The sequence below is a fragment of the Ostrea edulis genome, chromosome 4 (genome assembly GCF_947568905.1).
Source record: "Ostrea edulis chromosome 4, xbOstEdul1.1, whole genome shotgun sequence".
Lineage (NCBI taxonomy): Eukaryota > Metazoa > Mollusca > Bivalvia > Ostreida > Ostreidae > Ostrea > Ostrea edulis.
Window position 1 is genome coordinate 52,460,447 of NC_079167.1, and position 12,500 is coordinate 52,472,946.

Genomic DNA, 12,500 nt, shown 5'->3' on the forward strand with positions numbered 1-12,500 from the left:
TTGAAGACAATCTGTCCCCTCCCTGGGTCATCAGCTGATATTATATTAAGAAGCAGATCTGTTGCAAGTTTAGTTCTACCTTGCAGACTGAAATACATGTAACACCATGTATTTTTGAAATATTGTTTAAGCTCTGGTATAAGTTAAAGTGCAAAAACCTTTCATTTTCTAATTTTTTTCCACTTTGATTGACCTTGAAAGAAATCGGTAATTTGTAGGGCTAACAAATTGTAATGGCATGCATTAAATACGGAGAAAAAGTGTTCCAGCAGCAACTCAAAAGTCTTCTATTCTGACCATCATTTCTCTAGAATAATTTTCTTAAAATAAATGTACAAAATCAAAATACATAAATACTACTGTACATGCAATAAATAGAAAATACCCTTTTGAGTGAAGATTGGGTTGAAAAGTGACGGAGATGAAGCCTAATGATTGTACATATTTAATGTACTGCATTAGAAAAGTGTGTCTGAGCTCAATATGCCATGCCTCCTCTCTTTGATGATGCTTGGGTTGATTGACTGGTGAGTCTGTTGGTGTTGTAACAGGTTTCTTTTTTAAGCCTTCTTGACTATTGGTTCTCATTGCTCTCAGACTAGTCACAGACTGACCAGAACTATGCCTTGACCGCTGGATATAAATAATAAATTCACACATATATGCATATTGATTTGTTACTCATGAAAACAAGATAAAAGGCAATTCTTCAAAGGATTATATACATGTATAATAAGGGCTCTGTTTGCCCCCCCCCCCCCCCCCCCCCCCCAAATTGACATTCATATTAGTCTTTTGCTTCAAAATTTAAGAGTGTTTTGTCCAAGAATCCCAATACTACTAAGCTGTTGTTTCAAATTTCTCCTAAATTATGACATCATGAAGATAACTTTTCCTCATTGCTATTAGTATTATTCCATTATATGGCTATATTTCCTGCACTTTTCATTTCAGATCAAGCATAGGCTAATAAAACCTTCATATTGTGCTATAGATTGGTCTTTTCAGTACATTTAAGAGAAAAAAAAATTGTTTGTTCAAACTTGTGCTCTATCTTTTCTGAAAGATAAAACATTGATACCAGGAATTCATAAAGATTTTAGGAAAATACTGTTTTACGAAAGGGTGACTGACTCAATTGTTGGGGTGGATTCTTCAATGATAGAACAAAGTGAGACATCATGATCTTGTTCATCTTTAATTTTTCTAAAAATTAAATCAATCCTCATACATAACTTTTGCATCCAACTTTTAAAAAAAAAAAGTTCCTTCTTCATGGAATATTTTGTCACATCAACTGACCTTAATCAATTATGTCCAGAATGAGAAAATATCATTTAAATCCTCAGTTCATGTAATTTATTATTCAGTTACAGATTCTGAAATACTTTTCATTCTTAATCAATCACCCCTCTTAATAAGTGGTACCTATATTATATGCAGTGCAATTAAACAATTCATGCAGAATCTTGGTTGCGAAAGTGTTAAGTATGTATCTAAAATGAGTTTTAAATGGGCTATGAAGGCCGTTATCATATATAGTCCTTTGAAAGTTTTAAAGAAAACAACTTTAATTTTCCTACTGAAGAATAATGTGTCAGTATTACTCTTCTATATGGTCACACAGCAGTTACATGTACACTGTAATAACACAAGTGTTTCAGTATCTTTAAAATCTATGCCATGAGAAAGTGTCAAAATCTTAAATTCAACATGTGGAAGTAGTAACTCAATAACCAATCAAAATCTGAGTGTTTGACAAAAAAATTCAACCTCAGTCGGTAATGATATTCCTACCCCTTTTTCTGTTGGTGATGAAACTGAGAGTTGTCTGAGGGTGACTTCATATTTCTTCATGACCTTCTTTCTCCAAACTGGATCAAACAAAAGGGGCGTGGCACAGTAGTGTAGTAATCTAGAAGCCTGCTTCAATAGGTGGAGTATATCCTCCTATGAAAAGCAAGGAAGCTATGCAATTTCAAATAAAATATAACAAATACATGTATATACATTGTTGTAAACCATTTTTCTCATGATTCTCATTCTAATCTAGGATTCTAAAACTTTTCACAACAAAGGAACAAGCCCTTGTCTATATATACCTGGTAAACTTAAATGTGAAAGAAATAATATAGACAAGATTGCTACGCATAGCCATATGTCCCCCACCACCAAAAATAAGTTGAAGCACAAAAGTCCCATAACTCCTGTAACATTTGTAGAATCAAAATAGCAGTGACATATGATCAACTACATATTGTGACTAAGAATCCTGTCAAATTTGAACAAAATCCATTCAGCGGTCTCTAAGGAGTTGCGTTCACAAAGTGTTCCCATTGTGTAGCATGTACAAATTCAACAAAGTCCCATAATTCCTATAAAATTTGTCTAATTGAAATGGTGGCACAATATGATCAACTACTTATGGTGAGTAACAATCCTACAAAATTTGAACAAAATCTGTTGAGTGTTTTCTAAGGAGTTGCATCCACAAAGTGTTCCTGTAGTGTAGCATGTACAAATTCAACCAAGTCCCATAATTCCTGTAAAATTCGTCGAATCAAAATGGTGGTGCAATATGATCAACTACATATGGTGACTAACAATCCTATAAAATTTAAACAAAATCCACTGAGCGGTTTCGTCGGAGTAGCGTCCACAAAGTCAAATGGGACGAATGGCCGCATGGACACCAGTATTTCTATCCTCTGTATTTCTGTGTTGCGGTGGGGGACAAAAATCATTCATAAATACATGTACAATATTCACACAAGCAACTACCATGAGTGTGAGTGACTGTTCTTAGATATAAATTAATAGAACTTAACCTACATAGTCCTTTTGTGGCCTCTCCCAGGCCCCCAGGACACTGTTTAAATACACTCTACTCTACATTAGGAGTAGGAACTAATTAGATAGCAAGTTTTTCCACATAAACTCAAGAAGTATTGGAAATAATTTTCAAATGGCCTCTTTGATATCCAAACTACCTCCTCTTTAAAAGGAGCACTTGAATCATTCAATGGAAATGATCTAGAAAAGGATCTAAAAATTTGAAACTATTGACTGACATTGAGATAGATGATCGACAAACTTTGATCTGAGAAATTCAGCATATGAGAGTATCCATGTCCACATGTCTCCTCACCTTAATGGGCATGCTGGCAGTTGACTTCTGCATCCACATGAAGTACAAGTTACGCAGTTTTTCCAATTTCTCCATTTCTATGGACAAAAAAGTCCAGGTTGATTGAAAAGTAACTCTTATTAAAGCCTTTATACAAAGACAAATCAATCAATTTACAAACATATGATTAATGAGCTAGTTATGTGATTTCAAAGTAATCCAACCTCTTCTGTCTTGCAATCTGAGGTCCTGTGTTTGGAAGCATTGTTGCTTTATAATGTCAGACATTTTACAAAACTCTGTGCACTGCAATGGCTTAGGGGGTTTGAGATCCTTGTAGACTACATCAAACGCACGGTAAGATGAGGTCACCACTACAGACATGCTGTTGCGTTGCCGTACTTTGTCGTTCAGTGGAATAGTACTTTTAATCAAGTCATCCAGATTTGTACTGGTTCCGGCAAAAGGATTCTTCTGTTGGAACAAAAATCAATCACAAGATGCTTGCAGTTTAATTTTGCCTGTTTTACATTCAAAACTTAATAAACACTTGCTATTCTCAAAGTATTTTCTTTTCGAAGTTAAAAAAATCAAATATTCCACTAAATTTCTAACATTCAAATAATTATGATGTAAAGGCTTCTCATATGGAAGAATTTTTCGAAAACTTCATTATTTGACAAAAGATTACGCCACCTTATGACTACTTGGATCATAGAACGAGCAGTGGTGGAATAGTCCCATCTTTTGGACTATTACACTATTCAGCAAACTGATCCGTGCATTCTGCCACTGCACAAGCCGGGTTGTCGATTTTACCAGTAGATTTGTCGAGTCTCCAGCCCAGTTATATGTGTACAGCGTCAGCTATTTCATGAAAATTAGAAAAGAAGGAATTTTTTACCTGACAAATAAATTTCATTGATAACTTTGGAGGTTATTTCCCATCAAAGGCTATGTCACAGTATAATAATATATAATAATAATAATAAGGCATTTATTTATCCAGGATTACATATTTAGCGATAACACTAGTTTTCAATATGGTCCTGCATATAACATACATAGACATATATTAGTAAAATAAACACAGATTAAAAGAAGTAGAGCACATATAAAATTAGTCATTATTTCTCAACTCCCTGGGATATAATGACCCACTTATTCTTTCTAATGCAAACATCATCACCCTGACCTTCCTGTTCCGGAGGAGAAGAATCAGTAACCTCTGCCGTGGTATGAACAGCGTGGAGCCTACAGGAGACATCTCTATGGCATTGGGTGACACCTGGTCTGTCAAAGACTCCCTTCTTGTTTTCTCCAGCAAATATGGAGCAAACCTCTGGAAAGACTGCTTTGGACAAGCTGATAAAAGACACATATATTGTCTCACTTCACATTTATCTACACGCTTCTAAAATGAGGAAAGAATGGATTACATAGACAACATTACAATTATCAATCATCAAATCTTGTGTTGAACAAAATAATTTTACATCACATAAACAGATTACTCATCAGATTGTGTTGTGTAATAAACTCAAAAGAAACATTTTTTTTTTAATCTAAGACAGTATCTTCATTTATCACCAGACTGTACCTTTATCCCTCTGACTCTGTCTCATTGCAATGTCAATCATTTCATCCTCACCCATGTCTTGAATGCTTGCTTGCCATTGGTCAACATTTCGACCAATTGCAATAAAAGATACATCCAAAGTATCTGATGAATTACTTTGTTTAAAATCAAGGGAACTCTCCTTGTATGTCTCCTCTGTCTGTAAAGAACATAGCGTATTCTTCTATATTATATAGAATTCAAACCTCGTCCTTTGGCCACATGACCTGAAGCCAACTCATCATTGTATGAATGCATATCAATCTATGCAATAATATATTTGAAAAAGGAAAAGATAGAAAGAAATACGAACTATAGTACATGTATTGTTTCACTGCCTATCTTCTAGACAATTCATAAAAGTTATCATTTCTAAATGATTTTTTATGTCGATATAGATATTTATATGAAATTTCATAAAAGTTGATTTATATGACAAAACAAAGAGAGATAACTCTATAATTTTGGTTAAAATCATGTATTTCACTAAAGAACTCAATGGAAAACGAAAAATATTTTTTAAAATATCCCCCCCCCCCCCGTGTGAAACACAAATTCCTTTTCACAGGTATTATAAATTGTCATGTAGCAAATGCAAAGAAGTAGGTACAGTTTCTACAGTCATCTGGCCCAAAATATTGATGATTTCACTTGGAGCTCAAATCCTGGCATTCAATAAAGGAATAGTTTAGCAAACCCAAAATTCACTCAGTTTGATCAGCAAAATGATTTGTGTCATATGACGAGAGCTTGAAGTTGGCATAAAATTGCAAAAATGCCATTTTCAATTAAAATATCCACAAATTCAGGTGGTTTTCCTTTTAGAAAACATACAGCGCATGCGTCGAGCAAATTCATATTGAAGCATGTTTTTCATTTCAAAAAAATACACAATATATATCATTTTCATTTTGCTCGACACGTGCGCACATCTTTTCCTGAGCAATAATTTGTATGACATTTGACAGTTTTCAGGCTTATTTTGAGAAAAAGGCGGGAAATGTCTTATTCATGATGTCATAATGCTATCCATTTAGGACTATCACTCTGATTTTGTTGACATAGTATACCTGGCATTTATTTTACTTTCTTAAAACACTGATTAAGGTTAATTCCAGACACATTTTATAGAGAGAAATTTTTTGGGCCTTTTTATGTATACAACCGTACCTTGTTCTTTACACCAAATATTTTGTTGTTTCATGGGTAGGGGGGCATATGTTTACAGCTAAAACCACAGCGAAAATGTTCATTCTTTGTTCAATTGCAAATGAGGTTAAGCTATGAATATTGAAGATTAACCATTTTTCATTCAATAATGTAAAGTAACAAATAATTTTGTTATTTATATCAATATGCATATTAAATGTTTTAAAGCCTGATTTCAAGGAATAGATTTGTCTACCCCTAATCAAAAGAAGTTGCAATTAAAAGCAATTAATTAACACGGGCACAGAAGTTAATAATCAACTCCTAATGAATTCTACTTTGCAAAAAAAATCTCATTAGCAAAATTGCATAGCTTTTTAAAATATACGAGTTAAAAATGTCGGGTGGGAATCCAGAGTTAACGTGCATAATTCTTTGTTATTTCATTCAGGGAGTTGATTGCTTACATGCAAAGGTTTCCGAAAAGGGTTGTACTGTATCCAGAGGCCACTATGGTCAGTAGTCTGTTGAAAGATCCGGGGGGATATGTTTCCTGTTGACACCGTCTTTACTAGGCTTTGGAACTCCATCAAAAACTGGTCTAAACTTAGTATAGATTTGAAAGTTTGCTCCAGTTTGTTTACTGCTGGAGTACCTGATTATGAAACAAACAAGAAGCTCATGGATCTCAACAGTCGCCTTGGTATCACACAATAAGATATCAAACAAGTAGTATGGTTACTACTGTATTTCAACCCAGAAATTTCAAGTGGTGATAGACACTGGTTTTGAAAATTTAAAGACACCACAAGTTAATACCAGTTCATTTTACTGCAAAATTTCCATTTTTCATTTGATAATGACTTCACAAATATGCCATTTACATCATATTTGATAGAACTGGACAAAAAGCAGGCCTCTGCTCAATAGTTTTTCATTTAGAAAATAGAGAGTGCAATCAGGTCTCAAGCAAGGATTTTCATACATTTGAAAAGTAAAATATAGTCTATGATATACAGTTAAAACTGTCTTAGCGGCCACCAGAAATCAACGGCCATTCCTGACTAACAGCCATTTTCAACCAACCCCCTAACCCCCTATGATTTTTTCAATATATTTGCACTCAAATAAGCCACTATTTGCGTAACAAGGCCCTTGAAATCCTCAACCATCAAGCTATTTACACTGTATTCCCTGGCAATTATAATTACTAATGTTTCTCCGTTACAAAATTATAGACTGGACCAATTTATCTTAAATTCTTATTGATGACCTTGATGTTGGCCAAATGACCTTGCATCATTCTGGGTCTTGACTTATTGTCTGGTATTAAAAAAGGTTTAGACCAAATATGAGATTCTAGTGTCTCTCCATTACAAATAACTGGACAAATAATTCTAACTGATATTTAAACTAGTGATCTTGACTTAGGCAAAATTATCTTGGTGCATCCTGGTTCCTGACAACCCATCTGATCACAAATATCCTATGTACCAATTATAAGCATCTTAGTGGATCTATCATGAAGTTAAAACCTAGGTAAAAAGTGAGATGAAATCACATTGATTCCTACATATACAACAAAAATGTGTTTGCTGTAACCACAATGTATAATCACGTCCAGTCTACAAGAAGTTTAGGGGTGGAGAAGACTTTCAAAATGATGAAATTCTGAATTTTACAACACAAGCCGTATAGCTCCAATCAATTTCAGAGTTTGGTAGAGGCCTCAATTCTCATTATGATTATGCCCCCTGTTTGTATGTTGAATGTACAGTAGAAAAGAAAACTGAAAATTTGCAATTCTTCAGCCCACCATCTCTTGGGCACCATGATTTTACAATATCAGTTACCTTATCTCTGAAGATGCTAACAACAAATTTTGGTGATAATTGCCAAAGTAACCTCTGAGAAGTTGAAATATTCACAAGTTTACAATGCCCGAGGAAGAAGTGGCACAGATAACAATAGGTCACATAAGTGACTCACTGGGGTACTCTCCCTGCACAAAAATGTGAATTTTTTCCCATGGTTCTGATGCCTACATCTACGAGAAATTTGTGGGGAAAAAAATCAATCTTAATTTTTCAGATAAAAATTTAAAAAGCCTATTATTCTTCAAATTAGAGCTTCAACAAATACCTTAATGCCCTCACAACAAGGACAACTGGGAGGTCCGAGATGCAATTCTCGATCCCAGCAGAGCATCAAACATAAGATGTTTAACACTGGGTACCCAGCATTATAAGCAAAAGATAAATGTCTTTCGAATATGACCTTAGAAATGGCAGTCCCCTCTCATGGTAGTCATTAGCACGATAGAGAACCCTCAATGCTACAGCCTTGATTGCCAAGTATAGGTCAAAATTTGTTGCACTTCACCTCGACCAGGTGGCATCTATATATGAGTGGAAACATAAAACAACAAACAAACACAAAAACACCTGACAAGAAGAGCAATGATCTACTACTTTTCTTAGAAATTGAAAAGTCATCTAAAAGTTTCACAACACATTGTCTACACTGATTCCAAACCTTGGCTGTGACAGTACTCCAGCCACTTGGCCATCTGATCTTTGAAGATAGGACACAGACTCCCCCTCTCTCCTTCTTCATACATCCTAATGGCTTGTTGAATGTCTGAACCTTTATCTGTAACACCACCACCTTGTGTTGGTGAGGCAACAGGAGAAGGAATACTTGGAAATTCAAATGACTGAAAAAATGACAAGTCAATAAATCAAAAGTCTTCACATAAGGACCATAACATTTTTATAAGAATCACACATTTAAATAAATCAAATAAAAAAATCCCTGTAATACAGACCTTTCAAAACATGTACTGGTCTTCTGCATTGTTTTGAACAGAAACAATAAACCTCAACCTCCTGTAATATTTCAGTTAAATTTTCTTATTTAGGACACAAGAGATGTCTTACCTTTGCAAAGGAATCTGGAGGTGGTGACATCAGTCGAGTCTTCGAGGACCCAAAAGTGTCCTTAACAAACTGTAGAGGAGATGGGCTCGTCTTACTGGTGCTAAGCAACTTGGTAGAAATCTCGATGGAGTTCTTCCTTGACAGAACTGTATGTCTCTTCTCAATTGACTCTGGACAGTAGAAAATTACCATTCAGTTAGACCTAGTACATTATATACAGAATTTCTCTCAACCATTAAACTAACTCTGGACAGTAGAAAATTACCATTCAATTAGACCTAGTATATTATACAGAATTTCTCTCAACCATTAAACTAACTCTGGACAGTGAAAAATTACCATTCAGAAAATTGATTAGACATAGTACATTATACAGAGTTTCCCTCAACCATTACATCATATATCACCAAACACTTCAAAAATAAAATATTATTTCATAATATTGTTCAAGTATAATGAGATTGGTTTAAAAGTTCTTTATTCAAAATTAATTGTTGTAGAGAACATTTATACTATTTTATGAAGGGATGCTTAGGATTTTCAACTAGTTGTCCAAAATATCCGCACCTCTTGTGATGACTGGTGATGATGGGGCAGAGAGAGCTGGGGAGGGGAGGATTTCCTGAAGCTGATTAGGAACCTGGCAGACGGACGCAGTCAGGAAGTAGTACTCCATTATGACATCATTTAGGGCGTGTTTCATTGCCCCAATCAGCTTCTCTCCTAATGTGTCAAGGTCAGCAGAACCTCTCTCCCAAATACGGAACTGGACCAGCGCTGTGGGCCCTAGTTTCAGAATACAATGTATACCCATTACTTGCTGTTTCATTCACAAATGACTTACAAAATATCTAGATGGATAAGTATTACTTAATGACATATGCTTGTATCAAGTAGTACTATAAATCATTAGTTCAGTCATTATAAATCACAGTGTCAGTAAACTGAATATTGAATAGTTGAAAGTGTCATATGATAGTTGTGTAAAGCCTACATACATGGTTTGTGGTATAATACAACACCTGTGTACAGCCTCTGTACATCGTTTGTTGTATAATATAATACCTGCGTACAGCCTATGTACATCGTTTGTTGTATAATATAATAGCTATGTACAGCCTCTGTACATTGTTTGTTGTATAATATAACACCTGTGTACAGCCTCTGTACATTGTTTGTTGTATAATATAATACCTGTGTACAGCCTATGTACATCATTTGTTGTATAATATAATAGCTGTGTACAGCCTCTGTACATCGTTTGTTGTATAATATAATACCTGTGTACAGCCTATGTACATCGTTTGTTGTATAATATAATAGCTGTGTACAGCCTATGTATGTCGTTTGTGGTATAATACAACACCTGCGTACAGCCTGTGTACATCATTTGTTGTATAATATAATAGCTGTGTACAGCCTGTGTACATCGTTTGTTGTATAATATAATACCTGCGTACAGCCTGTGTACATCATTTGTTGTATAATATAATAGCTGTGTACAGTCTCTGTACATCGTTTGTTGTATAATATAATACCTGTGTACAGCCTATGTACATCGTTTGTTGTATAATATAATAGCTGTGTACAGCCTATGTACATCGTTTGTGGTATAATATAATAGCTGTGTACAGCCTATGTACATCGTTTGTGGTATAATATAATAGCTGTGTACAGCCTATGTACATCGTTTGTGGTATAATATAATAGCTGTGTACAGCCTATGTACATCGTTTGTGGTATAATATAATAGCTGTGTACAGCCTATGTACATCGTTTGTGGTATAATACAACACCTGCGTATAGCCTGTGTACATCGTTTGTTGTATAATATAATAGCTGTGTACAGCCTATGTACATGTACATCGTTTGTGGTATAATACAATAGCTGTGTACAGCCTATGTACGTCGTTTGTGGTATAATACGATAGCTGTGTAAAGTCTATGTTTGTGGTATAATACGATAGCTGTGTAAAGTCAATGTTTGTGGTATAATATGATAGCTGTGTAAAGTCAATGTTTGTGGTATAATATGATAGCGGTGTACAGCCTACATACCTGGCTTGTGATAACTTCTTGGACTGAGGGGTGCAGTGTATGTAATGGATTCAAACTCCTCCAATGTTTCCACTTGACAATAATTTGTCCTGGAAGGTCTGGGACAAGTCAGCAAATGCACCAGATTCCTCTGACCGTCCACCAGAGACACATTCACACAGGCAATCCCTACAGTGCAAGTAGTGCATGCCAGCCATTAATCACAGGACAAATGTTTCTTCTTTGACAAGAATTCCCCAGATATCATTTGCACATATTCAGAATTTGTGACAGTAAATTAAATACTGTATTTGATTTCTGAAGAATTAAACAAGCACGCCTACCGTAATAAAATTAAAACTGCAATGAAGAGTAAAGTTTTCTTCCAATAAATATTGCATTCTAAAGTACCTTAAGGATAATAAAACAGATAATAAAGGGAATTCTTAGTAAAATTCAAACACAGCAGTAGTCCTATATAATTTGTAAGTAGAAAACCAACAAAGTCCCCCTGAACCTTCCTGTAAGCTTATGTGAGTAAGTGTTATATTGTAACCTTGACCTTTGACTAATGCCCCAAATTTATGAGTTTCTTTCTTATAAATTCACCTACTTACAAATTGCAAAATGTGCAGGTGGATAATTTGTTCAAATATGAACATTAAAAAACCTTCCAAGTCAGGTATTCAGATAGACTTTGGAAAAATTATTTTGCCTAATTGTAGGATATCCATAACCCAAAGTCATCAGAAAGAGACCCTGACCTTGAAGGTTTATACTCAGAGATAAAAGTCACTACACAACCCTGGCTAAACAAAACTGTATGAATCATGATATACTGACCAAACAAGTCTTGAATGTAAATTGTAAGAACAGTCTGAATAATGATCTGTAGCAAGGGATCCTTTAACCAAATAGTGAACTGAGAAGTTTACCTGACCTTGACTCTGGCGATAAGACCTTGAGGGAAGGAGCTCTGACCTCCCAAAGATGCATAAACACATAAGACAAACTTATTGCATCTTCAAATTTTTAAGGAGGCATAAAAATAGAGTACATGCATACCTTTTCCACCTGAGGGCTGGGGTCTGATGTACAAAAACACCTCATCATCAGGTATTGGATGTGACTCATTACCAAATTTGTCCTGGCAAAAAAGGGAACAGTTGTTCATTTGTGTTATTTGACATCTGAGTTTGATTTTGAATTCTCTCAATTTTTTTTTTTAAATTCCTGTATATACCCTCCCCTATAACTTTTGTTGCCAGAAGGTATAAATACATAAGAAAAATTCTAAGTTGTAACTTAGGAACAGTGTTCTAGACAATTTATGATCAATAACATCTCCAAATGGTGTGTAAGTGATTGGTTAAAATTAAGCACAATTGTTTAAGAATCCTTATTTGCTGGTGGTGGATATAGACAGTACCTGGAACCTGTTCTCTGGCTTGTTGTCGGCGTAGTTTGGGGCATGAGAGAACTGAGACATGTTCTGTTTGAGGTAGTACATCAGTGCTGACAGGGGGATAGGCAGAGCATTAGGGATTGTCAGCAGTATTTCTCTACTCACATCTTGATTTGGCTTCTGTATAAACTGAACAAACAATATGGAAATACATGTAGTGAGATA

At 35.0% G+C, this 12,500-nt stretch overlaps 1 protein-coding gene across 1 annotated transcript in view; it reads right to left on the reverse strand.

Annotated features, from left to right (window-relative positions):
* The window catches only part of LOC125669762 (KICSTOR complex protein SZT2-like), a 99,919-nt gene that overhangs the window by 15,006 nt on the left and 72,413 nt on the right, over positions 1 to 12,500 (reverse strand). The window contains exons 40-53 of the mRNA XM_048904505.2: positions 12,300 to 12,464; positions 11,936 to 12,017; positions 10,892 to 11,059; positions 9,401 to 9,619; positions 8,834 to 9,003; positions 8,430 to 8,610; positions 6,362 to 6,549; positions 4,728 to 4,905; positions 4,323 to 4,492; positions 3,824 to 3,994; positions 3,352 to 3,601; positions 3,149 to 3,225; positions 1,798 to 1,950; positions 386 to 633 (exon numbers count right to left, since the gene is read on the reverse strand). Of these exons, the coding sequence (XP_048760462.2) occupies positions 386 to 633; positions 1,798 to 1,950; positions 3,149 to 3,225; positions 3,352 to 3,601; positions 3,824 to 3,994; positions 4,323 to 4,492; positions 4,728 to 4,905; positions 6,362 to 6,549; positions 8,430 to 8,610; positions 8,834 to 9,003; positions 9,401 to 9,619; positions 10,892 to 11,059; positions 11,936 to 12,017; positions 12,300 to 12,464 (2,420 nt within the window). The remainder of the gene's footprint in view (positions 1 to 385; positions 634 to 1,797; positions 1,951 to 3,148; positions 3,226 to 3,351; positions 3,602 to 3,823; positions 3,995 to 4,322; positions 4,493 to 4,727; positions 4,906 to 6,361; positions 6,550 to 8,429; positions 8,611 to 8,833; positions 9,004 to 9,400; positions 9,620 to 10,891; positions 11,060 to 11,935; positions 12,018 to 12,299; positions 12,465 to 12,500) is intronic.